The sequence below is a fragment of the Rhincodon typus genome, chromosome 11 (genome assembly GCF_021869965.1).
Source record: "Rhincodon typus isolate 14 chromosome 11, sRhiTyp1.1, whole genome shotgun sequence".
NCBI lineage: Eukaryota > Metazoa > Chordata > Chondrichthyes > Orectolobiformes > Rhincodontidae > Rhincodon > Rhincodon typus.
The window spans coordinates 44777693-44805668 of record NC_063342.1 but is presented as its reverse complement, the minus strand read 5'-3'; the positions used below and the strand labels follow the sequence as shown (position 1 = coordinate 44805668).

The window sequence follows — 27976 nt, the reverse complement described above, 5'->3', positions numbered from 1 at the left end:
GACAGCAGTGAGGAGAGAGGGAAAGGGGAGGGACAGCAGTGAGGAGGCGGGGCTGGGGCCGGGGGAATGAGTCTGGGCGCCGCCATGTTTCGGGCAACAGCAGGACCGTGGTCCCTGCTCGGCCCCCGGAGCGCTGTGTCTCTCTCTCGGATGAAGTCAGTGGCTGTCGCTGAGCCTGAGGGATACAGGCCCCGGGAGGAGGTGAGTGCGGGCCCTTAGACCCCCCACCCCCCTCCTCCCCCCGAATTGAAGCGGGAGATGTAGAAAATACAAGGGGGTGAAATTACAAATAAACTGAAGGGAATTGGGAAAGTAAAGAGAGAGAGAGAGAGAGCGAGCATGAAAAAAAGACAATCATTAGCAAGTTAAATCAAAGAAACGGCAGGCTGGACGTGGAAATGTAATAATTAAACTGTTACAGATCCTTTCAAATGTGGAGTGAAATAACTGCAAAGAATATCCTTGAGCAGAGGTGATGAGGAAATGAGCAATGACAGGAATAAATGTGTCTGAGGTTAGAGAGGAAATCCATGAGTATAACCAGATTAAAGCCGTTATTCAAAGTAGAGAAAGAAAAACAGAAATTGCGGGATAAACTCAACAAATCTGGCATCATCTATGGGGAGAAATCAGTTAACTTTTCCAGCAATTTCTGTTTTTCTTTCAGATCAGTGAGGAAGTCCATGAATGTAACCAGATTAAACTGTGATTAAAAGAACAGCAATGCTCCACAGCACCGACAGGAGATCCAAAAAAAAGAACTGGAAGAGTGTTCTGAGAGATATGTAACATAGACACAAAGTTTAGTGATGGAATGGCCTTCCTGAAAACTTCCATCGACATACATTAGTTCAACATTAGTTACAGGTACAAGGGCAACAAGACATTCGACCTTCACAGAACCACATTCAATTATGAGTGTCTGTTAGAGTTCATTTGTAGCCCCCCTATTCAAGTAAAATGTAATAAATCATTGAGTTAGTGTCTAACTATATTCTTAAACACTGAATATGTTTAGATGGAGACCTCATACTGTTAGGCAGTTGTGGATATTAGTTGCACAAAGTTGGTCATTTGTTTCTGTAGGAGCAGCAGGGAAGCAGAGGGCATAAACACAATCGATTTGAACCGCGTCTGCAGTTTTCACTTGAGTTCTTTTCCCCAAAACATCGTGAAACATTTCTCACTTGAAACATGTAAACTTTTAATTTGAATTGTCTAGGTTCCTGAAATGAACAAATAAGCAAGAAGCTAACAGGAGAGCAACTGCCTGTTAACTTTAACTGCACAATATGCATACGCTGCATTTCATACAAAGGATTCTTGTGGATAACAGACAATATTTTGAGAAATTAGAAGCTGGTACACTCAGCTATTTTTGGTAATATTCCTCTTTTCCTCCACCCCCCAACCTTGAGTATAATATTTAATTGCAGTTTGTAAAAAACATTTAGTTTTGAGGAAATATTTTAATGCAGAGTAGCTTTTATATATGTAATAATCTCTGAATTGTTTGTGACAAATTTATGGGAATGATTGCAAAGTGTTCAAATATTGCAAAGAAATTGCAATGTACTTTGAAGTGAACAAGTGTTATGGAAAGCATTAAATAACCTTTGAATTTGTAGGTCATGAACATATTTACCTCCCTTTTTCCTGAAGGTGTGTTACGTACTGGGGTATACTGAGTGGCCCTTTAGTACTTTGACCAACTGGTATTTCTTATCAGCATGTTTATCCTCCCCTCATCTCTTCCCTGCTCTCCCCAGCACCGAAATAAGTAGTGGACAGCATTTACAAGACAAACCTTGAGTTGCTTTCACAGCTGTTTTAATATAAGCTACATCTATGCTGTACAAGAGCAATATTTGAACATTTTCAATGCCGGTTTACCAACATTGGTTACTTTTCATATAGCAAATTAACATGTGCAAAGTAGATGATACCAAGCAAAAGACAGATTCATAGTGAGCAATCAGAGCATGAGCAATTAATGTTTCAAATTTTGTTTGCATTTTTAGATAAACAAGAGGTCTCATATCAAATTGAAACCACAGAAACAAATTTGCAAACCTGTTTTGGAACATTTTGATGAAAGATATGGACAAGAACTTGGAGAATTATGGGACAAAGTCAGGTAATAATAGAGGTAATTTTCATCTACTTCTCATTTTGACTTTCGTACAGGGTAGGATCAAAAGCTCTTATGTTCAGAGCATGAAATGGGTACACAATCGAGACCAAGTTTCCCTCAATTGGGTGGATGCTAGTCTCATGAAAGAATGGTCTATGTGTCAGAAGTACAGTATTGCTGTCAGTTCCAAATTAATGAGATCTGACCCTAATACAGGATATTTCACTGAGAACGTGGCTGCTTCATCATCAAGTCTCTATTGAAAAAGCTTAGAGAACCTTTGACTTTGCTACCAAACAAAAACTATATGTTAAATTGGGCAATATCTGCTTTCCAATCACGAGATGCTTTCAAGCCAGTGCAGACACTCCACTTGCTGCTGATTGGAACTGTAAGACCAACTAGTGGTTAGTCCATCCAAATCTGATAAATGTAATCTATATTCTACTCCCACCCCCACCCCATCGCCTGTGGGACATGACCACTGTAGTAGAGAATCCTTTCAAATCATTTCAAAGGTGTACGTTTAATATGCCCGTAGTGTATAGCACAGCACTACATAATCTCTGGACGTTTTGTAATTGTGATTTAATTGTTCTATAGCTGGAAATTACTAGATACATGGATATCAGTAATTTCTGTAGGGATGTTTTAGGCAAATGTTCAAGTATTTTGCTGTTTTCCCCAAGATCCCCCTCCTCACACAAAAAGTGCTGTATCGTTTTAAATTTTATGCAATTTACTTCTGTTTTTGTTTGATAATCTTTTAGAGAAGTGCTCCTGCTTCCTTCCAACTGGCAGTACGCTGTGCTTGTGAACAAGTTCAGTCAGTGTGTGACATTTGAACGGTATCTTCAGTCTAGGGGATACTACAATTTCCTATCAGATGTTTTACTCCTTACCCAGCATTCTTTACGATGTTACATCAGCAATGTCCAGTGCCGGTTCCCCAGACTCCAACATTGTACTGAAAGGTTGAAGGACTACTACCTCTTAAATGCAGCTTCCTTAGTGCCTGTCCTTGCATTGGATGTACAAGATGGAGAGCGTGTGCTGGATTTGTGCGCTGCTCCTGGAGGGAAATCCTTGGCAATATTGCAATACGCCACACCAGGTAATAATTGTTATTTTGTGTTGCTGTGGAAAACTCACATTGTGCTTTCATTTTTCAGAATTGCCATGTTTGCAAGTTACAGGAGGGTAGTAACTCGTCTACTGCATTTGCTGCTCACAATATGGTCTCTTCTAAATTGGGGAAACAAAGCATAGACTGGGTGACCACTTTGCAGAACATCTACGTTCTGCCCTCAGTAAAGACCCTGAACTTCCAGTTGCCTGCCACTTTAACACACCACCCTGATCCCCGGCCAACATCACTGTCTCAGGCTTGCTGCGGTGTTCCAGTGATGCTCAGTGCAAGCTGGAAAAACAACACCTCATTTTCCGCTTGGTGATTTTGCAGCCCTCTGAACTCAATATCAAGTTCAATAATTTGACGGCCTAAACTCCCCCATGTCTTAGCCCCCAACCCCGCACACCAGGCCTTGTTATCACATAGTCTGCCATTGCACACTATCTATTGTTAGTGACAAACAGTCTCTATAAGCAGCTATAAACACTCTGAGCCAGATTGTTATCGACTCCTTTGTCTGTCCAACTGTTCTTGTCTCTCTTTGGGCTCTATCCCCCGCTATTGTTTACTCCTTACCCCCTCCCCTCTCTCTATCTTCTGCATATAAACCGACATTTTCCTAGCTACCATCAGTTCTGAGGAAAGGTCACCGGACCCGAAACATTAACTCAAATTTCTCTTCAGAGATGCTGCCACGCTTGCTGAGCTTTTCCAGCAACTTCCATTTTTGTTTCTGATTTACAGCATCTGCAGTTCTTTCAGTTTTTATGAGAAATAACAGTTCTGAGGATAGATTGAAGAAACTGGGACTGCCCTCATTGGAAGGAAGAAGGCTGAGTGGAGATTTGATAGAGATTTTCAAAATTGTGAGTGTGCTGGACAGAGTAGATAGGGAGAAACTGTTCCTGCTTATAAAAGAAAAGGAACGAGAGAGCATAGATTTAAATTGATATGTTGAAGAAGCAAGGGCAATGTGAGAAAAATTTCTTTCACACAGCGAGTAGTAAGGATATGGAATGTGCTGCCTAGGAATTGGTGGAGACAAATTCACTTGAGGCATTCAAGACTGCATTGGATGGTTCTTTGGATAGAAATGGTGTGCATGGATATGGGGGGAAAACAAACAGGGGACTAGTGGTATCTTGGTGTGATACAATGCAAATGAAAGTGCTTTACTTCTGTGTAAGCTTGAATAATAAGTAGCAACAACTATGAAGCATGAGAAAGTAAGCACTTGCTGGGAAAATTAGTTGGCCGAATAGGCTGATTGCATGTACTGCTCCGATGAAATCACTTAATATAATTGGAAGATTTTCATGAGGGCTGCCACTTCTCTGACATGAACAGCTCATTGTTTTTCTATGCAGTTTCTTTTATTTTGCTAGGTTTTTGAGCAGCATATCATTAAAATAGGCTGTAATGACATCTTTTCAGGTCAGCATTCATTAGATAAAAATCCAAGAAAAAAATGATGCAATAACACAATTTTACAAGGAATTTTCTAGCGAATGTGCATCTGAGGCTGTATGTAAGAGCTGACCAGCTGATAATAGTGGTGCATAAACTTGAAATCCATACAATCAATGATTTGATAATTAAGCCAGTAACATTTAAAATATCATAATTAGGAAAATCATTATAAATTGACAAGTAACTGCGACTTTAAGATGACTCTGCAACAGAAAATATTTAGATAAAACAATGTTTATTTACATGAACAAAGTAAAGGACCCTTGGATAATGAGGGAAGTTGTGAATTTAGTCAAAAGGTAAAAAGCATGTGTAAGGTTTAAGAAGTTAAAATCAGTCTGGGCCTGTGAGGAATGTAAAGAAAGCAGGAAAATACTCGAGCAGGGAGTTAGGAGAGCAAGAAGGGGCCATGAAATGACCTTGGCAATTGCGGTTAAAGAGAATCCCTAGGCATTCTATAGGTACATTAAAAATAAGAGGATAACTAGGTAGAAGCTAGAACCACTCAAAGATAAAGGAGGCAACTTTTGCTTGGAGGTAGACAATGTGGGTGAGATCTTAAATGAGTACTTTGTGTTGGTATTCACCCAGGAAAAGGAAATGGACGATAGTGAGATTTGTGTGGAGCATGCTAATATGCTAGGGCACTTTGAGATCAAGAAAGAAGTGGTATTGGATTTCTTGAAGAGTATTAAGGTGAATATGTCCCAGGGCCTGATGATATTTACCCGGGTTATTGAGAGAGGCAAGAGAGGGGATTGCTGGGGCCTTGACCAAGATCTTTGTATCCTCGCTAGCCCCCGGAGAGGTCCCAGAGGATTGGCTAAAGTAGCTAATGTTCCTATGTTCAATAAGGGAAATAGGGATAATCCAGGAAACTACAGACCAGTGAGTCTCACATCAATGGTTGGGAAGATATTGGAGAGAATTCTTAGGGATAGGATTTGTGCACATTTGGAAAAGCATAGCCTAATTAGGGACAGTCTGCATGGCTTTGTGAAGCGTAGGTCGTGTCTTAGTAACTTGATTCAATTTTTTGAGGAGGTAGCAAAGGTGATCGATGAGAGTAGAGCAGTGGATGTTGTTTACATGGATTTTAGTAAGGCTTTCGACAAGGTCCCTCACAGTAGGCTCAGTCAGAAAATTTAAGATGCATGGGATCTATGATGATTTGGCCGCGTGGATTCAGAATTGGCTTGACCATAGAAAGCAGAGGGTAGTGGTGGAAGGGTAGTTTTCTGGCTGGAGGTCTATGACTATTGGTGTTCCGCAGGGATCCATACTAGGACCCTTGCTGTTTGGGATATAAATGACTGGATGAAAATGGAGATGATTGAATTAGTAAGTTTGCAGACAATACAAAGATCAGTGGAATTGTGGATAGTGTAGAAGGTTGTCCAAGGATACAGTGGGATATAAAACCGTTGCAGATGTAGGTGGAGAAATGGCAGATGGAGTTTAGTCTGGTAAGTATGAGGTGCTCCACTTCGGGAGAGGTTCAAGTCCATAGCTCCCTGAAAGTGGCCACTCAAGTAGATAAGGTGGTAAAGAAGGTGTATTGGTTGAGGAATTGAGTACAAGAGTCAGGATGTCATGATGCAGCTTTGTAAGACTTTGGTTAGGCCACGCTTAGAGTATTGCATTCAACTCTGGTCTCCACATTACAGGAAGGATGTGGAGGGTTTGGAGAGGTGGCAGAAGAGGCTTACCAAGATGCTGTCTGGATTAGAGGGTATGAGCTATAAGGAGAGGCTTGAAAAACTTGGATTATTTTCTCTGGAGTGGTGCAGGCTGAGGGGAGACTTGATCTAAGTCTATAAAATTATGAGATGTGTAGATAGGGTTAACCGTCAGAATCTTTTTCCCAGAATTGAAATGCCTAATACTAGGGGGAATGCATTTAAAGTGAGAGGGGAAAAGTTCAAAGGAGATGTGAGGGACAAGTTTTTTTACACAGAGTCATAGGAGTCTGGAATGCAGTGCCAGGGATGGTGATAAAGGCAGAAACAATAGGGGCATTTAAGGGACTTTTAGATAAACACATGAATATGCAAGGAATGGAGAGATATGGACCAGTGGTAGGCAGAAGGGATTAGTTTCATTTGGCGTCATGTTTTGGCACAACATCGTGGGCTGAAGGGCCCATTCCTGTGCTGTATGGTTCTATGTTCTAAAAATGGGCCTCAGTGAGAAAGAGAGATAGTAGGAACTGCGGATGCTGGAGAATCCGAGACAACAAGGTGCAGGGCTGGATGAACACAGCAGGCCAAGCAGCATCATAGGAGCAGAAAGGCTGACGTTTTGGGCCTAGACCCTTCAGGCCCTTCTGCTCCTATGATACTGCTTGGCCTGCCGTGTTCATCCAGCCCTGCACCTTGTTGCCACAGTGAGAAATATAGCTAGCTATTAACTTTAGATATCTCTTAACTGCTTTTCCACAGGATTAATGTGGGTATAGTCAGATGAATTACACATGAATGTAGAACTAATTGTTGTAATGGAAAAGTTTTGTCAAATTAAAATTTCATGCAACTAAAGGTTAAGTCTTTACAGATGCAAGAATTCTAATAAGTTCATGGACCCGGACATTGGGGTCAGTGGCAAACAGATGCGTGTTGGGAGTTTGGCACAGCATAATGTCGTGTGCAGGCGATTTAGGAGCTACACAATAGGGCAAGCAACATCAGGTCTCTTAGATTGTTTTGATCAAGGAATTCTTAGTTAGGTGTCCAAGATCTAAACCAGGAAATGTAAGTTAGAATAAGCAAAATTGTGTGCCTGAAGCAAAAATAGAGGAGCAAATATTTGGTTAAAAAAGTGAAGGAAGAATTTTTTTCCTTTTTTTTTAAATTCTCCAACATTATTCAAATTCAGATGGAACAAGATTTTACACTTGTAAATTTTCAGTGCTAGAGAGGTTTTTTACAATAACTAAGTCAATGCTTGCTTTCAAAAATTCGCTTACATTTGAATAGATAAACTCAAATTTTTCTGGCACATTGAATAGATAGTCAGGTTGATAAGAACTGAAACTTCACCCCTTCCATGTACCTTGCTGAGGCACCAGTTGGCAAAGGTTCAAGAGAAGCCAGGCAACCTGGAAAGCAACTTCCCGATTTCCATGTTTAAACATGCATTTCAGGCATTTGGGAGGAATGTCTCTCCGATTTCCCCAGACCTCTGATTACTTCTTCACTATTCTACAGCAGAATATGGGTCATTATGTTTAAATATGAAAGGCTGTTGGATAGATTGTCCGATCGATTGCTTAGATTCCCTTTTAAAATAGAATCTACACAATTCTGTTACTTTTTTTTGAAAACGCAGCATAAGCTTTGCTGGCTGGGCCAAGCATAGTCACTGTTGTACTTATGGGAAAACATTACAGTCAATTTTCACTCCAGTTCCATGAACTGCAGTGCCATCCGTAATCAGAAAGTCTGTTTTGTGTTGCAAAGATCTTCATATAGTACCACAAGATCTTTTATGTACGCCCAAGATGCAGATGGACCTAAGATACAATGTTTCTGACAGTGCAGCACTGTAATTTCAGTCTGCAATTTGCTCAGGTCTCCAGAGTGGGGCTCTTACCCAAGCAATTTTGATTGAGAGGTGGATCATCGTGTTAGGTCAAAGCAGGTATGTAACTATGTCCTTGGGAGGATAGAAGTCACATCTTCAGACTGCTGAAGCAAATGTTCTGTATGTTGGAATCTCTTCCTTGAGTCAGATCTTTGGTCATCTGTACAATCTTATTTATATTTTTGTTTTTCCAAAAAAAGGTTTTTTTCTCTGCAATGAATATAATGTCTTGCGACACCAACGGCTAAAGCAAACACTTGGCTCTTTTGTACCTGAAGACTTAAGAAACGTGATTTCTGTGACTGACCTGGATGGCAGACACATTGGTCCACAGTATCCTCAAATGTACAACAAGGTGAGGCTACATTTTGATCATATTTTGCTAGATTGGTGCAGGCACTGAGTTCAAGACAATTTCTGTGCTGTGGTGATATAGCTCATTATAGCTTTGAAGTGTCAGACACTCAATCATAGGTTTAGACCTATGGACTGCTCAGCATTGAGTTAATAACTCTTGTACTGATTTCAAGCAAGGCCTGGTGATAAAATTTTAAAGATTATTCTAATGTATAAGAAGTGTAGTTTAAGAAAACCTCCACTATAATCAACTTTCACAAGCATGTGTTCTAATAAAGTTGAAGCCATAAAAAAAAGTCACCACAGAAGATTTCAGAAATATTAGAATAAACTTGAGGACTGTTTTTATACCAATCTAATAAACAGCTGTTATGTTGTCACAGGGGAAGAAGAGCCTCATCAAGGTCCTGGGTTTTCACTACATTTTAGGAGTCAAAGTGCACTGTGGAAGGTTCTGTGGGTGAGCTGTGTCCCAGCTTTCACAAAAGCATTTATTGGAGTCCCATACAATGGCTTATTAATTAAAATCAAAGCATTCTGAAGAAACAGGCTAACTGTTGGTATGGATAATAAATTGATTGAAGAGTGGGAGGAAGTGAAAGTTCATTAAAGGAATTATGTTAAGATGGAGTGCTCGAAGACTTATTTTTGGGCTATCATTATTTGATTTCAATAACAAGATTTCATGAACTCAACACACAGTTTCCTAGCAGAAAGAACATATAGGCTCTAGATAGGACTTTAACGTAATAAGAATGGGGGATTGACCTGGTAAGAATGATGGAAATCTGAAAGCAAAAGATCTGGGGAATGAGAGAGAAGATTAGACTGAAGAAAGGAACAAGAGGAATCTAAATGGTTCGTGAACAGATATAACTATATAACAGAAGCATAAAAGTAGCAAAGGAACAACTCCTAAGGACAAACAGCTTGTGCAACAATGTACGCAGTACCTAAAATAAAATGGTAGAACTGAAGGCAGTATTCTGTAGGGACGAATCTAATGCATTAGGAGTAAGTGAATAATGACTATGTAAAGCATGGGACTGGCATCTAAATATTGCAGCTCATGACATCAGGAAAGGGTAGGGAAGGAAGAAGAGTGTTGGGGAACAACGTTATTTCTCTCTATGTAGACATAATAGCAGGAAAAAAGGCCACGATCAACAAAAATGAAGAAACAGCATTGATCTATACTTAGACCATGTAGCTTGTCTTCCAATTTCTGAGAAGCTGGTTCAAGTTTTTGGGGTATTTGTGAGGAAGAAAGTGTGAATTAGGAAGTTGAGTTTGTAGTAAAAGTAACTGTATTTATTGTACTTCCAATACCGTTAATATATGTGACTATTTAAGGTAGAGTATTAGTATTTGTGTTCTTTGGTTTTAAACAGAGTCTTGTGGCTTCACTTTTTAAGTAATTAACTGGGTTTTCAGATTCTTGAAATAAAAGCATTGCTGTTCTCTACTGCAGTCATAGCACTGGATTTAAAAAAAAAGATTGTGGAACCAGAAGAATGTGTAAAAGGAGGATTGTATGTGAGAACAGTTTTAAAATAAAACTTGAAGAATCATGAACTACATAGCTTACACAGTTGAACATAAGGAGAATTGCAGTTAAGCTGTAGAGTGTTTCAGTCATATTGCACTTTAATACTCTATCCAGTTATGCTTATCAAAAGCAAAGAAGATATTTAGATTTTGGAGGCAGTGCAGATAATATTCTTGAGTTTAAAAGGCCAAAATTGAGCAATCAAAAGAATAAAGAAACAGTGATTAAGAAGTAAATTTCACAATGATACAGGGAAAAGCTTTACACAAGGAACTATCAGCAAATGGAATGGACTTTCAGGGAGAATAGTGGAGACATAACTCTGAAAACATTCAAAAACCAATTGGATGCTACAGCGTATTTCTGGGTGGATGCACTGCCATATCTTCAATGATCTTCCTTGTGTGTAGTTATCTTACAATATAATCACATTGTGGCAAAGATCAGTAATACACATGTGAACAGTTTCTTTTACTGTGTACTGGGAGTGCTAGTGCCATTTTTAAAGAGAGCTGGATATTGCTTAGTAATTATTTATAAACTCCATATTTCCTCTATATGGTTTTGGAGAGCCGTATTATGTTTGGTTGTTCAGTATTCCATTAATCTCAAACTTGGAGAGAGTATAATTATTCAGGAGTAGTTTTCTTCGCAGGTTACCTGTGAGATATATTTATGTTTAATGACTTAAAATATGGAGTAAAATATTTTATTTTATTCATGCAGGGTGCATTAATGTTTGAGGTTTAGGTGTTTTTGCTCCTCATGGGACGAGAGTATCGCTGGCTAGGCCAGCTTTGATTGCCTGTCCCTAATTGCCCTTGAGAAGATGATGGTGATCTGCCTTTTTGAATTGCTGCAGCCAGTGTGCTGAAGGAAGACCCACAATGCATTTAGAGAGGGAATTCTCTAAACTGTTCCTAAAAGACCAATGTTAAAAGTTAGATGCAAAAATAAACTCCAGATTTGGTTATTGGTTTAGTTATTTTGCAAAGTTTGATTTTAATAATTTCATTTCAAATCACACTTGGGTGTTTTTGTGCATGAAGTACCTCTGCCATGTGCATTGTCTTTGTTGTTAAACACAGCAAACTCTACATTATATCTTTTTAGATTGGATCAACAATGGCAAAGCTGTCAGAATGGTGCAATGTAACTGCACGTTATTAAAGACAAGATTCTGTACTTAGTGACATTCCGATATCAGGAGATGTATGGGCTTTGCATTCTTTTCCATTCATGCGGTCTTATATCTGAATTCCTTCTTTAGATGATTACTGTCTGGATGTCAAACTCTTATTTTTTTTTAAAAAGAGCCCCTTGTGCTCTCGAGTAGATCTAATTTTGCACTAAAGTCCATTGTTCTTTAATTAGATGACATTCTACAATCAATTAACATCAGATTAAGTGGCAGCCTTCTGTCTATATGTAAATGTTGCCATTGATTTTGTGTTGAATTTTTGAATATCTGTATTGTATTGTATCAGAGGTAGTAGGAACTGCAGATGCTGGAGGATCTGAGACAACAAGGTGCAGAGCTGGATGAAGGGTCTAGGCCTGAAACGTCAGCTTTCCTGCTCCTATGATGCTGCTTGGCCTGCTGTGTTCATCCAGCTCTACACCTTGTTGTGTTGTATTGTTGCTGGCCACTAGGGGGTGCTCAGTTGTCAGGTTATACTCAATGTTTCAGTTTGCCAGAAATGGTTCTACATCATTGTCTCTGTGTGCGCACAGTGCTTAACCTCGTTGTGTCCAGCACAAAATGATAAATCCAAGCTTGAATCAGATTCAGTTGGATTCTATTATTTCACAGTTTTGTTAGTACTGTTCAATTTGTTTTGAATAGCAGTATCAGTTTTCATTCAAGAGTTATTTTGGGTCAGTTATCTTAGTCATAGAGTCAAACAACAAGGAAGCAGGCCCTTTATTTCCTGCTAACCATTATTTATAAATTGCATGAAATTAATTTCTTTAATTTCCACAGAACTGCATATTCTTAGTACAGATGATCTGGTACATCTACCCAGGCCCATGCAGCACCCATGCCCCCTTTTCGTAATTTTGTTTGTTGTTTTATTACTCAACCCCAGTATCAGACTACTCAACTTCATGTCAATGGGTGAATTAAGTCAGACTGCTAGACGTTGCCACCAAATGATTTGAGTCCAGCGTTGTTGTATGTTGCACTTTATATATGTGAGTCACAATAGCTTTTGTACTTTTGGTGAATATTGTCGTGTGTCTCAAGGTTTGCTGTTATTGTCAGGAGAGGAAAAAAATCTTGTCCCAACAGAGACCTTATCAACAACGTATCAGTAGTGCAATTCCCTAAACGCCTTAGCTTGCATACAACTCATATGACATGTCACTATCTGAGATTTGAAAATACACTGCCATCCTCACATTTTACCCAGGGTTACAGAGCCGTAGACAGTTATTTTTCTTGAGCGCTCTTTTTTGGTACGTCAGCTTTCCCTGTGACGTAAATCTTTTATCTAGGTCAGCATATTCAGTCTTTGACAAATTATCAGACATATTGCATCCTGGGACACCTTGAGGTAGTGCACATAACGTAAGTATTTAGAAACTTGGTTAATTCAGAGAATTATTTTCAGCCATTCTTGAGTTAGAAATCATTTTGTGTCTGCTGGATTTCTTGATTTTTTTGGGGGGAGGTGAGTTGCTGGGGTTATATAGCCACAATGACATTGTAAAAGAAAAGCCTAATCGCTTCTTTGGTATGTTGAAAGTGCAGTTGCTGTTGTATGGGTGAACTGTGCAGGCAGTCAGTTCATTGTGAACTCTCTCAATCAGTGGATTAATAATCAGTCAAGGAGGAATATTGACTGGGTCCACTACCTGACCGCCGCCTTGCTCCATATCAAATGGCACCACAGGTTGATTTGATTCACCCAGACAGACCAACAAGATATCAGGTAATAATCTCAGCTGAAAACTGGAACCTTTGACAAAGCTGCCCTCAGTACTACCAGTTATCAGCCTGGATTACATGCTGAGTTTTGCAAGATGCTTGAAAACAGTGCATGAGAATTTGGGTTGGGATGCTGATTACTGAGCAAGTTCATGTTCAACTGGAAGCGCAATAGGATTTTGATAAAAGAATCTTGGTCTCTTTTTTACTAGTTTGTTTTGCTTTCTTAGGTGCTAGTGGACACACCATGTTCAAATGATCGAAGTTGGCTTTTCTCCTCTGATGTCCTTCAGGCTTCCATGAGGATTACAGAGAGGCCTAAACTACCAGTTTTGCAGGGGCAATTACTAAGGTACGAGATGATAACCTTAAAGCCCACCTGTTTATGTTTTACATTTTAAATGAAATAGGATTGCAGTGAGCAAGTAGTCAATGTATTGGAACAGACTCTCTAGAGAGGTAATAGAAGCAGTTAGTGTTGATTAATACAAAAATAAATTAGATTTATTTGAAAATGTGTCAGGATATGGTACATGAGTTATTTGAGACATGATGTGTGGTCGGTGTGGCGTGCTTGTAAAGCAAAAAAGTTGACTTTGGACCTGTGGTTCCCAAAACAACTCCACCACTGGGATTTTGTTTTTGTTGCCTCAGCTTCTGTTGTAGACTAATACGATTGGTATAATTAGTCAACATCTCTCTTGTCATTACATGACTATTGGGAGAAGAAGGCAATCTAGATGGACTCTGGTCTTTTTTATCGTCTAGCAATTCCTATGTTCCTTTGGTAAACCAGTAACCAATCTTGACCTTGCCTAAGCTTTCACTCTCAGAGACTGTTCTCTTTTGTTTTCAGGATATGATGCACTATAGGTAGTTTATTATTTTACCATATAATATTTGTCTTAATTTAGTCTGTAGGAACATTATTTAGTACTGGTGAATAACGTGGCCGATTACACAAATCTTTCATGCCCTTTTTTGTTCATTTGTACTCTCCAGAGTTTTGATTAATTTCCCAAATGTGCAGAGTTCAGATTACACATTTCTGCGAAAATAAATGATGATGATAACATGTTAGATTCTGACATAAGCTTGTAATTATAATGCTATTTTAATTCTGGTGTTCTTTCTGATGGGAAGAAGGCAATTTTGTTCCAAAATATCTCCGTAATAGCCACAGGATGATTTTATTCCTTTTCTTGGCACTTTGTTTTTTTGGCATTTTTAGTTGTATGTGAATATACAAATGACAGAGAAAAGACCAAATGGTCCATGAAGCCTATCCTGCATAGTTACAGTGCGTTGGTCATCATGGTTGTTTGTTTCTTGTTATTTTGTTCTATTTCAATTACTGATGATGGGACGCTTGCAGTATGTCATTTACACAATGTAACCCGAATAACGTGAAATAAGTAAAGAAATAAACAGCATTTTGTAAAGCGATCTTTTGCAAGATGTTTAACAATAGCACTAAGTCTACATTTTGCAGTTGAAATAGGGGAAGCTAGCACTATTACATGGAAATTGCACAGCATCTATCACTGACTGCATATGTACAGATAAACTTGGAAGGCAGGAGGTTGTTATCTCACGTAACCTCAAAGTTCCACAATAACTGTATATTACAAGAAAATTGAAGCACATGGAATGGAGTGACGTTTCTGTGCATGCCTCACAGAAATTAATTGAATTTACCAAAAAATTAGACTGTCTATTCCAGTGGAACTACTGTTTTAACTGTCTGATAACTGTTAATTACTGTCAAACAATTTCTCTGACTCTGAAAATAATCTTTTCAAAAATTCAACTAATGATTGGATAATAAACACAATTATATTTTTACTTTATCTGTGTTTGTTTTTCTCAATCACTCTAGTTATTCATTCCTCCTTTTTACATGTTTTACCTGATTTGGAAATGTAATCCAGTATTTGATTCAGACTCTGCAATACCCGTTGATGATTATCTCAATTCAGTGTCCCAGAATCTCTTCGGCAAAAAATTTCATCACATCCTGTCATTTCAAAGCTCCAGTTACTTCAGCAATTGGTATCAAGACTTTTAGTCTTGGCTTTAGACTGCATATTCTCTTGAACCTACCTGAGCGATCTTGTACAGCTACTTTAATGAATTTGTTCAGATGTGTAAGAAACCCACTCTGGATCAGCTTGGAATTCAAGTCTGGCCTTCTGGCTGAAAGACAGGGACATGTCTACTGTGCCATCACAGCCCAGACTTGCATACTCAACTCCTCTGTTTCCAAATTACTTGTTTGTTTGTTGTATCCTTCCAATCAGCTGCAGCATTCAAGAATCAGTGTTCAGTCAGAATGCCGTGGTCTTCCGAAATTCTTTCCCAAAGTCACATCACTTGTTACCGCCATCAATCTTCAAAAGTGTCTATAAAACCAAAGCCTTAAAACTAAATTGAATCAGAGATAGTAGAAACTGCAGATGCTGGAGAATCCGAGACAACAAGGCGCAGGGCTGGATGAACACAGCAGGCCAAGCAGCATCATAGGAGCAGAGAGGCTGATGTTTCGGGCCTAGACCCTTCAAACTAAATCTTGCCTTCAGTTCTCCCCCATCTCTAATTGGTGCTTGTGTCTTTTGTGTGAGGAATGCAATGTAAATGAAATTTGTTGTCAGTTTTTTTGTTCCAAGGGTGACTTCCACTTCCTTTGGACTGTAGTTATAGAATTAATCAAAACAGATGTGAATTAAAGATTTTGCCATCATTTTCAAATTGGCTTAATTGTCCCCATCCCTAATTTGTCTCCTAGAAAGTAATCTTATGTTTTTTAACTTGAAATAAACATGTTAAAGATTGAAATGAAGAACATCACAATACATTTGTCCATTATTAAATACAACTTAGGAAGACATGATATTTGGTGCAACATGTGTCAGTTTTCACTTTGAAAAGCAAAAATGGTCCTAGATTTTTATAAAAAAATGACTGTTCTACATTTTTTTGCATGAGCGGTTGCTTTCCTCTAATCCCCGCATGATTTGCCAAATAGAACTGATATATCATGACTTTTCAAATGGCTTAACTCTTACCATCTTTAGAAAGAAAATAGCACAGATCGACTCTTTGTTTTGTAAATCAATTTATCATTAGCAGAATTGACTTAATGTGTATGTACTTTACACGTAAAACTGCCTACAGAAACCATTGATAGAAATGTACAGTTAGTTAATTGATAAAAGTCTTGGAGCTGCAATTCTCAGCCAATATCAATTAACTGATTGTATGTTCTATCAATAGGATCTGCCTATTTCAACATTACCTATTACTTAGTTTGTATAACAGAAGCCACAAATTTAAGTCATTAAATTATGTAATCAGCACATAGTCTATCAGCCCTAGTTGACTTCCAAAGAGTAATGCAGTTAGTCCTTCTTTCTTAATCTTAGCACAAAAGGAGGCTGATTGGTTCATTGTCTGTGTGAATGCATTAAACTAAGCAGAAGGGCAGGTTTGACCAGAGACTCTTAACAGGTTTCCTCCAAGCCAAATTCAGCTCAATTTTATATATTCTGACTCAGTGAGGAAAATCCTCAGTGGTGCCAAGCTTTGAAAAACTATGATGAGGAAATAATTCTGACAAGCCTTTGATTTTACTTTGAATAGAGTCATTGTGATACAGCACAGAAAATGCTTTGGCCCATTGAGTCTGTGCTAACCTATCTGCTCTACACAAATGCGTGGCATTGTATTATTTATAATTGTTAAAACAAGTAATAGCTTATGGTATTTAACCAAGGTGATGGTTATGGCTTTTGTTATTATTATAACATTTATTAATTTGACAGTGTGAAACTCCAAGCAATGTTTTGATGAATGATTAACAATGTTACTAGCAGGAAATGTAAAGATTTTGGAATGACCTCACTTTAAACATCAGGAATGTAATTTTCAATCTCCAGACACCATATTGACTGGCTTGACACAATGGGTTAGCTGTTAAGATGAGTAAGGCATTTAAGGAACTACAGTACTGCTTTGAACTAGGGGTAAAGTTTTTTGTTTGTCACATCTTATGGTGGAGCGAATGGTAAGTTATATCAAACCCATATGGTTCGTATTCAGTTAAGTTCAAAGAAGAAGATATGTTGGATTCCGTAAATCTTGGTGGATGAGGAGGTTGGGGGGAAGGGAGACAATCCATCCTGTCTGCTTGCTGCCCATTAAGCAACGAAAACAAAATTTTGAAAGGATCCTAAGTTTGAAACTCATCAGTGATTGACAGTTGAACTCGTTTATCCTCTGCAAACAAGCTAAGCCACTTTGCAACAATGCTTTGCTAGCTGGCCGTTTATCTGATGAAAAAGAAAAATAAAATTTCCGGATGCGAGTTATCCCCACGTAGTGAAGCATTTAATGTGCAATCCTTGAGAATTCTTTAGTCTTGTCGCACCTATTATTTAACATTTATATACAATGGATATTTCTGTTATTTGTATAATGAGATAAACATTTATATAGTTTTTTTTTGGTAATCTTTGCAAATCAAAATGGATGTGTGTAAAAGCATCACCTGATCATGATCCAAGATGAAGTATTTCCTTCTATACAAGAGTTTGAGTTACCTCTCCTTAATTTTCAACTTTACTGCTCAATAGTATGATGGTCTGGTGTTCCTAAATATTGTGTATCCCATGTGCTGTCATGTGCCTTTTCTTCTCTTTTCATAGGTCAGCTGTTAAGCACCAAAAAAGCAGTTTGTTTAAACATAAACTATGTGATTAACCGAACACCGTTTCGCAGTTCATTCCAACTAATTGTACATTGCTGCTTTATCAGTAAAATGGATTTAGCCAACTTTTTCTTTGTGATACAAGTCAACATTGCTGAACACTTTTTTGTCTGTCTCTGATTATCCCACCTGTTTCTTGACTGCTAAATGTCAACATTCTCAATTGTGTGTCAGTATTGGCCAACTGGCAATCATATCCAATCAAAAATGCCACTTTGAGTAGAGAATCGGAACTCTTTCCTAGTGCGCACAAACACTAGCGCGCACCACGCCCCCCTCCCCCCCCCCCCCCCCACCACCACCACCACCACCACCAAATCTCCAAGAAAACCAACTTGGCTGTAGGATCCAAAACACGACGTTGTCTGTTGGTCTTTCTAGAATGTGCAAATGGTTCCATCCATTCACACTGTCTCAGAACAATATGGTAGCAAGAACAAATGCAATTTTTAAGTACCTCACCTCAAATCTCAGCTAATAAACTCAGTGCCCCTGTTTACTCTCATTTTTGAAGAATTCATTCTTTTGTACGAAACTTGTGTTCGTATCAAAATAGAAATTAATTTTAAATTCCTTCCCATACGCAAATTGTAGAATTTTATTTAGTGTATAATTTGCTCCAGTTTCTCACTAAAATGGTGAGCAGTGGGCCACACACAGGTGGTTTAGTTGCTGCTCCAGAAACAGGATGATTAATTTGTTTCGTTGTGCTTTGTTATATGATAAGATGTTAGTCTCTACATGTGCTCTCAAAAAATAGTATGAGAAAGTTCAGGGAGGTTTTAATAAGAAAGATTATGCCATGAAACGATAATCTATAAAATAATTAAAATCATGTAGGCCTGGAAATTTGGTATTTTGTGACTGAACACCTCACCTGTACAGGGCTAATAGCCCACAAACTAATGGGGAGGACAAAGCAGCAGTGGATTTTTTGTCTGATCTCCTGACCATGTAGAAGACATGATGGTTTGAGCCTGCATAACTCCATGCGCCAATGTTTAACGAAGCAGTTGTGTGGGATCTGGAGGAGAGGTGATGGGACCCTACATTACAGTTATCAGGAATGAGTTTGAGATCAGCAAATGGTATTTTCTAGAGCTGTGTTATTGTTGGGAGAATCTGAAATTGTGATTTTGATTTGGGAGAGGGGTTTAGGAGACAACTCCAGGAGGAGATTAATAGTTGAAGTTTGGAGTTATATTGAAGATGATCTAGGAGCAAGGATTAAGATGACTACTGTTCCTCTCATTCGATGCATTGGGTTTCTCAAAACTAATTGGCACTGGTTCAAGCTGCCTCTGGCATAAGCTACAATTGTACAAGCAAGTATGTGCAGGTGGTAGGTCACAAATATATGCAAATAAGCTGCCTCATACTTCTGATCAGGCTAAAGGGCATCTCTTGTTTGGATGTGATCAAAATGGCAGCTGGCATGGCCCACACTAGAATTGTGTCCACATGGTATGAATGCTATTTTGAATGTGTAGCGGTATTTGTAACACTAAAAATGGGAGTGACTTCCAAGCTCATAATTTTCCATTTTGTTTGCTTCTTTAATTCATAAAGCTGGTATTTGGTAGACTCATTGGTAGTAGTTTACAGTCAATAGTCTACATCTCCTGTACATTACTTTGTAGATTCATCAAACTGTGTTAATATATACCTTTGTTTATTGAATAAGAGCCGCTAAATGTTATACACTGTTTTATACACATCAGAATTTCTTTGCTGCTCTAGTGAATAAATTGACAATTTACATTTTATCTAATTTGCACATTTACTGAGCTGAAATGAGATCACAGGAAGCATGCCATAAATAGATTGAAAATAAATGGTAAAAAATGATTTGCATGGAGGTGCTAATGCAGAAGTGGTGAGAATTCTAGCATTTTATGTTAAGTGAATTCAGAAGCACAGTCCGTATTCTGTAAGAAGGGAATTGGAAACCTGATTGGGTTAAATAGCAGTTTCAAAGGTACAATTGTGCTTTCGGCTCTTCTGAATAACTGGATCAGGAATACATGGTCTTTATTAGATTAAGTGATAAACATTGTGCACTTGAACTCTGTGCTCAGACCAAATAAGTTTAAATGCTTGCTTGCAAATTTGCCCTTTACCATCAGGTGGCACTGCTGATGTGGTTTATAGGTATTTTGTTCCTAAATAATTAGGAAGACAAAAACAGATCAAACAAACACATTGTGGCAATTTGAATTTTGAATAACTAGATGAATGTGTATAGCAGGTACAGCATGTAATGATTACAGAAATTAAAAAAAATATTAAAATTATTGAAAATAATTGCAACTTTTCTGTTGGATTGGAGATCCAGTTTTATTTTTGGGCAAATTGGATATCATCTGCTGACATTTCCAATTATATTCTCAGATGTGTCCCTAAAACTCATACTGAGACTAGTCTATTGTAGTGATGATGACTGACAATAATCATTAAAAGTAGTGTGTTTCGTACTTAAACAAAAGTAGTGACTGGTCAAATACTGTACGAAACAGATTTTGAAGGAAAAGTCAGCAGTCAGGGTGACTATTGATGAGTTTGTACATTAAAAAGATGGAATCTAAGGTAGATAATATGCCCACTTCTCATTCCTTTTCTTACGTATAGAATAATTGACCATTTAGCTAACTATAGGTCAATTATTCAACAGCATTGAAATAACACTGCTGTGATTATGTACTGCTGAATATCTGCTTTTCATTATTAATACAAAGCTGTAGGTGTCATTTTAGAGACAATTTTTATTTGATACCATGATTTATTTGCCAATTATTCAAGTCAATTATTGTGACCAACTGATACATCTATTTGACAAAAAAAAGCAAATAATTTGAAATTAGTGCATTAAGTCTCTCACATTCAGAGAAAATGACATAATGGCCACAATTAGAGTGTGGTCAAATTAAAGCAAAGTAATTTCTTTCCAAATTACATCTCTCACTAAATTAACTATGCTTCACAAGTGTCCACAACACAAAATGATCATACATTTCTAAATGTGCATTGTGCAAAACTGGCCCTCCTAATTTGTGGCATACAAGGCAGCATGCCTTGCAGCTAAATGCCTGATAGTGATGCTGAGGCAGTCACCTTTTACTGGAAACTGCTTTTCGATCCATAATGCATATCCTTATTGAATCAACGCTTTCTTTATTGACTTAACGGCTGTCATCCGTTTCTCAGAAACTCCTGATTCCAGTAACCCATTTAGAGCAAGCACAACATATTTTAGAATTATACAAAATAAGATTTAAATAGACAGGTGCTCACTAAATACTGCCAAATGTCACAGTTTCTTGTAATGTGAATTTTTAAAAGCTTTAAGATGATTATCACTCCACTGTTAATGACACAAATTGAATTAGCAAATGGGGTCAATTGCACTTAAAACCAATTTAAATAACACTTTCCACCAAGGTGATATTTTTACCTGTCAGCAAAATGTATTACTACCTTTAAAAAGTCTGGTTTCAATCTTAGTTGGTTGTGTGTATTTAATATATAGCAGTACTCTTATGGTAAATTCTGTTATGGTAAATACTTTTATTTTGTATTCTAAATGATCATAGATCTAACAGATATTCTTCAAAACAGTTACAATTTTAAGACCTTTATTTGAAATATGATTCCATTTATATCTTAAGAAATAATAGTGATAGCGTCCAAGGGTTTGGGTTCAGGACTTTGGCATTGGGTTCAGAGCAGATCCTAACATTATACTGTGTTGGAAACAGGCACTTGGCTGTGAGGTTCCATAGACTGGTCCATTCCGGGCTCAAGAGCAAACTTGACATCCAATTAAGTAAGTTCAGTTAGAGTACTTAGTTACTGAGTTCAGCTAGACACTGAATGAGAGCTTGGGGGAATTTTTGTGAGGAATGAGGTGCCAGCCATTTTAGTAACCACTTTATAAAGAAACATAGAACAGCATAAAAATGGTGGGATAGCAAATTCCATAAGGGTTTGTCACCATAGATGGAAACAGCTGAATTCTTAGAAAATCAGTGTGACATCAAAGGTAAGCAGGTAGTTGATTAACTAGTGAGTATTTTTCTGACTTAATTTGCAAAACTTCCATAATTTTACTTTTGTAAGTTTCAATTAGTAATGGTAAGGCTTAACTATTAGTAGTAACGCTTACTAGATTGGCAGTGAGTGTTTCCTGCTGGTCTTATCTGGAATTTCAATTGGAGTAAGTAGAACATTTATTGTAATGAGAAAGCATGCACATGTAGGAATTGGAGACAATTAACATTGAAATAGTAAAAATAATTGAATTAATCAGATATTTAAAAGTGGCAAGGCAGGTGATGTGTGGCATTTATAGAATTAGGAGCTTGTAGACACTGTATCAATGGTCGGTTACTGACAGTAAGCAGTATTGATTGTTGGCAACACTCTTTGCTCTTGATCAGAGAGGTGGTCTTCTTTCTTTTCCCCTCCCTGCCCAATTCTCTTCTCTTCTTGTTCTCTCTCTCTGTCTCTCGCGCTGTGTGTGGCTCCCCCTCGCGCTGTGTTTGGCTCCCCCTCGCACTGACACAGTCTGAGCCACTTTCCCTGCACTGGATCCATTTGGGCAGGGTGTGGGCTGTGAATCCATAGTCCATAGAACTTGGCAATGGAGTTGACAATGTAAGAAATGTGCCCTTGGTGAGACTGCATTTACAGTACTGCTCACCATATTTATAGAAGGATGTTAATGTGCTGGAAGCAGTTCAGAGAACGTTTACTAGACTAATACCTGGAATGAGTGGATTGCTTTATGTGGAAAGGCCTTACAGGCTTGGTTTCTACCCTCTGGAGAATAATAGAGTCAGAAGTGACTTAATTGAAACCTATAAAGATTCTGAGGGGAATTGACCGGGTGGATGTTGAAAGATCGTTTCCTCTTGTTGAAGAATCTAGAATTACGGATTATAGCTTTTATAAATAAGGGGGTGTCCATTTAAAACAGTAATGAGGAAATATTTTCTGAGGGTTGAGCGTCTTTTTCATTCCCTTCCTCAAAAGGCAGTGGATGCAGAATCTTTAATTTTTTTAAGGCAGGGTCAATAAATTCTTGGTTATCAAGAGAATGAAAGATTATTAGGATATACAGGAATGTAGAGTCGAGGTTAAAATCAGATCAGCCATGGTTGTTTTGGATGGCGGAGCAGGCTCGAGGGGCTGAGTGGCCTAATCTTGTTTCTTGTTTATATGTTCCGTTCTCCTGAGGTATTACCATTACAGAATTAAAGTTCACTTAAAAGTTCATATATACTTGCTGCCATAAATGACAGTTTCTGCAACAAAAAATAATGTTCATTACTTGACGCTGATACTGAAACCCAGGCTGATTGAGGGTGCAGAATGGCACAACTTGAATCCTATATCAGAGTACTATTCCACAGAGATGATGCATTGTCAAAGTTACTTTTCAGTCCAGTTACAAAAATAAACAAGATACATTTTCTATCTTGCTGCTCTGTGCCTGATGGAAGTGACCTAACTGTCTCTTTACTGGTGACTTACAGGTCAGCACTTGAGGCTTTGCGTCCTGGAGGGACAGTGGTTTATTCTACATGCACACTGTCTCGAGCAGAAAATGATGATGTTGTGGCCTCTGTCTTGAATTCTTATGACAACGTTCAGGCTGTGGATTTAACAGGCTTGGCACGTTCCCTTGCTCATAACTTCACGTTTGCTGAAGGTGTACAGTATGGACAGTTAATTGTGCCAGAACAAGGAAGATTCTGGGGTCCAATGTATGTCAGCAAATTGCTCAAGTTACGCTGATTTGCAATAAAGGTACAAATTTTTAAAATAAATGGGCTTGTATGGTAATTATTGTGATCCCAGCAGGCTGCTTTCATGTGGCTTTGGACACACTTATGATTCTAGTTTCCATAAGGTAATTAGAGTTGTAAAATGGTAAACCTCAGAAATATTTTGTGTATGAAATATTTTAACTGTGAGAATGATTGGAATGTGATAATTATGAGCCCTTTACCTCTAAATTTTTGAGTTGACTGTGTAGCCAAGTAAATGGCATGAAAACAAAAAAGAATGCTGGAAATAATCAGCAAGTTAGGTAGAATCTGTGAAGAGAAAATGTTAACATTTCAGGTTGATGGACAAGATCATTCACCTGTGTAGTTAACTCTGTTTCTCTCCACAGATTCTATCTGACCTGCTAAGTCTTTCCAGCAATTTTGCTTTTATTTGATTTCCAACTTCCATAGTATCTTGTCTGTCTTTTTTAATTAAGTGACATTTGTTGCTTATGTTACCATACTCTGCATCTTTAATATTTCTCTTTTCTTTTTACTCCTCCAATATACAGAACCTCATTAAAGGGAAACAATAGAGATGCTTATTGTAACTAAAGTAAATAACTACAAGAAATAAATAAAAATGGCACAGTAAAGTTTTCTGCGCATTTAAAAGTCTTTGTTTTGTTGAAATTCAAATGTCAGAGAGGCCCAGAACACGACTTAATGGAGGACATTCTCAACTAGACCTTCCAAGTCCACACAGACCTTCCAAAGAGCATCCCACCTGGACACCCATCCCTACCCTATCCAATCTATGTAAACCTGCATTTCCCATGATTAACCTAGCCTGCTCTTCCCTGCTCCTAGCATGGCCAATCCACCTAACCTGTACATGTTTGGACCATGGGAGGAAACCCATGCAGACACGGGGAGAATGTGCAAACTCCATACACAGTCGTTTGAGCCTCAAACGACTCTGGGTCCCTAGTGTTGTGAGGCAGCAGTGCTAACCACTGAGCCGCCATGCCGCTCGAATAGTCTCCAGCTTCAATATGTATTTGTATCTATAGATTAGTTTATGTAAATATGATTGGCAGCAAATCTGGCCATTCATAAAGCATGCTAAAATATGCATGTTGTAAACCTCCCTTATTTTTCATTGGTGTACCAATAAGGGTACTAAGAAAAAGTTCTCCCCCTTCACTCTCCAGGGAACCTTCTTTAGAATGAGGTGTACCTTTTGTAGGCGTATATGTAACCTAGGAAGGTGGTTAAAATGTGAAGTCCAACTATGTAAGTAAAACTTGAGAATTCAATACTAGTTGATAATTGATTGCTGTCAACTTTAGTTGAAGGAAATTGGCAAGTACAGACACTGCGAATGGAAGGACTGAAAGAACGATGGGTTAGAGAGAGTTGATTTGCTTAGTAATCATTTTGAAAGTGTGTAACATGTATTTTATTTACATTTATACTCAGATTTCAAGAGATTCCCTCCCCAAGCACAGGAAGAGAGCTGAACACACATACTGAAAAGAAGAAAACTCTCAGACTGTAATGACTCAGTGAAGTATCTATATTATGTAATGAAATGATTTACATCATCTGATTTTTTTTTCCTACTGAAGAGCTCTGACCAAGGGTTAATCTAAATGTGGCAGAATCTGGAAGGAATGCACTTGAATTTGGAAAGTGGCTCTGAATAAAAGGTCCAAATTGTTACCATACATTTAAGTAGATTTTTATTAAACACTGTTGTAGTGTTATCTGATAATTAAAAGAAGATACGTATTACGGTATTTTTCATTTTCTCATTCTTTGGCTTGTGCCAAAATAAACCACTAAATAGATGGGCAATTAAAGTTTTAAAAAAATACATGCTTTTTCTCCCTACCAGCAATATACTTATTTAATTACCTGTAATGGGCAAAATGCTCACTAGTATATTTCCCAGAAACCAATAGAGGGACTCTAGAGAATTGTTTTACCAAGGTCTTTAAAGTTGTTTTTGATGGTGTGCATCCCACCTTCCACACTATAGCATCGATTCTTTGTTAGATTTCTGATATACCAGGAACAGGGGGTTGGTTGTGGAATGCATCGTTTTCCCAGTTTCAAAAATAAGCTAATCCTTCTTTGCCTATTAATATAAAAAGATAAATCACTGTAAATATGAAATTATACTGAAAATTTGTACAAACAAAAATGTCGCTGTACATTCTGAAACAGCAAGATTCTAATCTTTGCTTGCATGCAAAGCTGTTGATAAATTTGTCTGCAGGTGGTTAAGATCTGTATTAACACTTTTTACCTGTTGCAGCTAGACGGAATTAAACTGTAATGCTTTGTTGGATATAATAGCCCTATTTTGTTTGAGACCAGTATCTATTAGTATAATCAGAGACCATTGGTGAAAAACTGCCATTGACTTGCCAGTCTTATTCCATCATCAGGACAACTGGTGCAAGAAATGGAAATGACAGCGATGTATATACAAACATACAAAATTATTGGACAGAATATGAGCTGACCCATCTAGCATGTCTGATGCTGATGTAGTGCCTATGCATTCCACTTCAGATGCTCCTGATTCAGCCGGAGCCATTTTAACCTGAGAAAGGTGCTGAGGTTTAAACCGGTAGCGAGTAGAATGAACTTTGTTTCTGAGCTTGCTGTCCCTGAATATGGAGCACTTAAGACTGACACCATGTGGCATTCCCCCACTAAATGTAAGCAAACCTACTTTCACTGGTTTTCTTGTAATTTTGAAAAATTAAAGTCACTTCTTTGAGCTGAAAATGACCTTTTATGCATTTCAAGTATTTAAGTCAGGTGATCTTCAATTACTAGTAAATAATATACTCTGCTGTCATTAAGCTGTAGCAGTTACATACGAACAAGGAACAAAAATGTGCACCTGGCCCTTTGAGACTGCTCTACCAATCAGTAAGATGATCTGATATTAACCTCAACTTTGCATTTCTGCATAACTCTGATAACCTTTCTCATCTATTCTGCCGGTTCCCCTATGTATCTTCAATATTATGCATCTCCTTGCATATAGCAGTTTCTGTATCCATTTCTGCTTTCTTTCCCCTCTCAATCTCTCCTCCTCCCTCTCATCTCTAACCCGCTGTTCTCTTTTTCTCCCACGTTACCCCCCCACCTTAAAATTTATGATCTCCATTCCAGTCCAATGTGCTCTTTTATTTCACTTTCAGAAAAACATTGCCAAGCTGAACGTAGAAATGAGACAGGAGGATGTACGTGATGAGCAGAGGACTAGAAATGTAGACGGCAATAATAGTTGGAAGTTATAGAACAGTGACATTGAAAATTAATTGGAAATATTGATTCTGTACTAAAGCTCATGGTAGGCACTGGCCATTCTAATTATGAGGTAATGGCATTTAATTGCTTTGTGATTGGACTCTTAACAACTGATGGTTATCAGTCCCATTTATGAAATACAATAAATGATAAGTACAAAGCATTTGCAATAAGAAAAGCTTTAGATGTTATTAAATGATTACATCAATAGAATAAATTTATGGCTTTTTATGGTAAATATTTTTCAGAACACTGTTGTCTTCAGTAGTCATACAAGAAAAAGCAAGACTGGAAACAGTGGTGCTTGCCTTATCAACCTCATGACACATCCTGACAATGTAGCCCCAGTCTTGAAGTCTGAAGAGTGCTCTGCAGTGGTCTTAGTGACATTTCCATTTTCATGCTTTTGAGAGCTGACATTGCAGAACTAGGGTAGTTTGTGCCGTGAAGTTTTATTCACAAAGGACTAATTGGAAGCTGCCACTGTTCATTCCCTTTTAACTCGTAGCGGTTGCTGAAAAGAGGTGATATTTCTGTTTATTCTCACTGACTGTTTGACTCCAGGTGACCAGAGGTGAAGGTTGTGCAGTACATTTGCAATAAATTGTGATGACATGATGTCACAATCTGTAAAGGACAAAATGCTGAGTCAAATTGTGATAATTTTTCATTGTGTAATATATAATTTACGTAGCTATAAATTATTTTCAGAAATATATTTTATAACATAGAAAGGTGTTTTAAGATTAATGCGTTGTTTTTATTGTCTTGCAACCGGATCATTTAGAAAGGAATACTCTTGAATGGAAGAAGTAACTATATGTAGATATTTTGCTAAAAACATATTTTGACAATTTTAAATGTTCTATCCTGCCTTTATTGCAATAAAACAACCTCAATCAGCTTATTTGTTTTTGTGCAGTACTTTTCAGTTTTCAACTGCAGCTGTGA

At 37.9% G+C, this 27976-nt stretch overlaps 1 protein-coding gene across 2 annotated transcripts; it reads left to right on the top strand.

Annotated features, from left to right (window-relative positions):
* Positions 1-72: 72 nt before the first annotated feature.
* LOC109938366 (NOP2/Sun RNA methyltransferase 3) lies at positions 73-27976 on the top strand. 2 transcript variants are annotated; one of them, XM_048603278.1, is made up of 7 exons: positions 73-201; positions 2022-2137; positions 2905-3248; positions 8519-8673; positions 13387-13508; positions 25175-25249; positions 27274-27976. In XM_048603278.1, exons 1-7 carry the CDS (start codon positions 85-87, stop codon positions 27347-27349), a joined length of 1005 nt encoding a protein of 334 aa, XP_048459235.1. In that variant the 5' UTR covers positions 73-84; the 3' UTR covers positions 27350-27976. The 2 variants fall into 2 exon arrangements, with proteins under 2 accessions (XP_048459235.1, XP_048459234.1); XM_048603277.1 differs by adding an exon at positions 23456-23729 and having other exon boundaries at positions 25175-27976.